This window comes from Peromyscus leucopus, chromosome X (genome assembly GCF_004664715.2).
Source record: "Peromyscus leucopus breed LL Stock chromosome X, UCI_PerLeu_2.1, whole genome shotgun sequence".
In the NCBI taxonomy this organism is placed as follows: domain Eukaryota; kingdom Metazoa; phylum Chordata; class Mammalia; order Rodentia; family Cricetidae; genus Peromyscus; species Peromyscus leucopus.
In genome coordinates, this window is record NC_051083.1 from 89,445,204 (window position 1) to 89,448,253 (window position 3,050).

Genomic DNA, 3,050 nt, shown 5'->3' on the forward strand with positions numbered 1-3,050 from the left:
AACACAGAGAGTTGTCAGCGAAGGCCTTTCCTGGAAGCGGCTGAGTGAAGAAGCCAGCACAGACAGGCCAGGTCTTGGTGTGCTTGCACTGTGTGCTCCAGCTGATCCTGGAGCAGAGGGCAAGCCCAGTGGCTGGAGCCTGGCAGACAACACACAGGCTGATGGGGTGAGGTGGAAGGGCAGATGCAGCACAGAGTCTGGGCCACACATTTGACGCTCTGTCCGTATTTTGGGTGTGGAGGATCCCAGTAGGGGAGGGACATGACCCATAGGTGATGGCTGCTCTCTGTGCAGAGAATGGACTGCAGAGAGGCAGGATGAGTTAGTGTGTGTGTGTGTGTGTGGGGGAGGGGGTACAGCCCTCAGGAGCCTGTTGCAGAAGGCCAGGGGAGGGGCTAGGATGTATGGAAGCCATGATGCAGCAGTGTGCAGAGGGAGGGGGGTCCCTGGACAGGGCTTTGAGGGGCGCAGATGGGACCTTCAGTGACTGTGTCTGGGTGTGGGGGATGAAGCAGCTCAAGCCCTCCGGGCTTATTTAGTCACGCAGAGATACGGTGCTGCTGTTTTCTATCAGATGCTCCAAACGCCTTAGACTCTCAGCAGACAGTGGTTGTAGGGTTAACCAGTGACTTGGGGGTGGGGGGAGAAAGAAAGAAAAGGCATCGTGGCGGTGCGCGCTCCAGGGACGCGTGCGCGCACCCAGCATTCTGCGCGAGCCAGGGGCAGGCGGAGGGGACGCGAGCAGACTGCACGCCGCCCGCCGTGCCCAGCCAGCCAGCCCGAGCCAGGCAGCCAGCGAGCGCCAGTGGAGCCCGCGTGGAGGGAGCCGCCGGCTGAGCCGCAAGATGAACACCCTGCTGTCGCGGGCGAACTCGCTGTTCGCCTTCACGCTGAGCGTCATGGCGGCGCTCACCTTGGGCTGCATCCTCACCACCGCCTTCAAAGACAGAAGCGCGCCTGTGCGCCTGCACGTCTCCAGGATCCTGCTCAAAAAAGTGGAAGACTTCACCGGACCCAGGAAAAAAAAGCGACCTGGGCTTCATCACGTTCCACATCTCTGCGGATTTGGAGAAGACTTTCGACTGGAACGTCAAGCAGCTCTTCCTGTACCTCTCGGCAGAATATTCCACGAAAAGCAACGCTGTGAACCAGGTGGTCCTCTGGGACAAGATCCTTCTGCGAGGCGAGAACCCCAAGCTGGACCTGAAAGATGTCAAAAGCAAGTATTTTTTCTTTGACGACGGGCACGGTCTCAAGGGAAACAGGAATGTCACTTTGACTCTGTCCTGGCAAGTTATCCCGATTGCTGGGATTCTGCCTCTTGTGACTGGATCTGGACGCGTGTCTGTCCCATTTCCGGACTCGTATGAAATTGCCACGACTTTTTGAAGAACTCTCTCTGTGTCTGTGTTAAGGAATCGTAGTTAAAAATTGTCAAGAATCTGAAGGAACTCGTGTTATAATAATCAGTTACTTTACTTGTAGCATTCGTGCATGTTCACATTGAATGTGATTTAGAAGCAGTCTTTTGTTCATCTCTTGTTAAAGCATGCTTGGTTCCTGAAAAACAGCTAATATGATTATTTGTTAGATGCTATCAGTGGTGGAAATAAGGTGACTAATAACTTTTTCTGAAAAGTGAATACATCTTTAATATGCAAGTCATTGTAACACCTTTAATGGCTGTGTGTCTAAGAAATATTGGTCTTTCCAGGTTTTCCCTACAAAAGGTTTCATGTTTTACGTATTTTTAAAAATAATTTTTTACATTGTCCTTGAAAGCTGAACATGTTTGCATGACTTCCCACTGACTGAAGCTTGTTTCCATGTGTATACTTACTGCCACTAGTTGCTAATTGAGTACAATTCTCGGAAAGTCTCCATTTTCATAAGTTTTGGAGTTAATACTCATATTAAAATTTCAATTTACAAACTCTTGTATTTTATTGCCAATAATCTAGTGATGTATATAATACAAACATAGACTCTTTGCAGATGAAGAATGTGAAACGCTGAAACTTGGGGAATCCAAGCTAAAATAGCCAGCTACGAATGGAGTCAAACTTCGAGCTCAGATATTCTGGTTGCCTGAGTCTATTCCATCTCTTATGCCTGAGATGACGTTGTAGTACAATTTCATTATAATTTCCATTGTGTTTTTGTAACCCTGAAACCTTTTGTCTTGATGTTTCCGATATTACCTAAAAGTAGCTTGTGTTCAAGTTGTAAATAAAACCTGCTATAGAAATAGTATTTCCTTTCACTCTCTGTGTATTTTTCTTTAGAAGTATAAAATCCAAATATATCCAAAATAAGTTAAATATTATACATATAGAAGTACATGATTAAATATATGACTTGATATTTTTTTTCTGCTGTGGGAAAATCAGTAATCTCCAAGATAGCATTTACAGGGCAGCTTCAAGGGAAAGAGAGGGCTGGGAAGGGTTAAAAAGCACAGGTGATATGAAAGCAGAAGGATGAAACCATAATTTAAGCAAGGAGAAACACTATAGTTTCACCATCAGTGACGACACATTATTATTATTTCAAGAAGCACTATGTAACCTCTATGGAAATCAGTATGGAGGCTTCTCAAAACATGAAAATTGAACTGCTCTGTGACCCAGCTATACCATTCCTGGGCATATACCCAAAGGACTTTATATCTTACCACACCAACAGTTGCACATCCATGTTTACTGCTGCTCTTTTCACAGTAGCAGAAAATAGTCATCCCAGATGTCCATCAGGGGATATGAAAATGTGGTACATATACACAATCTAACTTATGCAGCATAAATAAGGTGTGATTGTCTAGGAAATGGGTGAAATTGAAATATATTAGTGAGGCATCACAGTCTCAACAAGACAAATAATGCATGTTTTCTTGTGGCTGCATAAGCTAGATTGTGTATATGAACGTTTTCATATCCCCTGATGGACATCTAGGATGACCCTTTTCTGCTATTGTTAAGACAGGAGCAGTAAACATGGATGTGCAAGTGTTTCTGTGGTAGGATATAAGGTCCTTTAGGTATATTCCTAAA

At 45.5% G+C, this 3,050-nt stretch overlaps 1 protein-coding gene across 1 annotated transcript; it reads left to right on the top strand.

Moving 5' to 3' along the window:
- Positions 1-696: 696 nt before the first annotated feature.
- On the top strand, positions 697-2,263 carry LOC114683880 (signal peptidase complex subunit 3-like). The gene is given in 2 exon segments (XM_028858245.2): positions 697-1,019; positions 1,021-2,263. Coding segments are annotated over 2 exon segments (543 nt in total). The 5' UTR covers positions 697-845; the 3' UTR covers positions 1,390-2,263.
- The last annotated feature ends 787 nt before the right edge of the window (positions 2,264-3,050 follow it).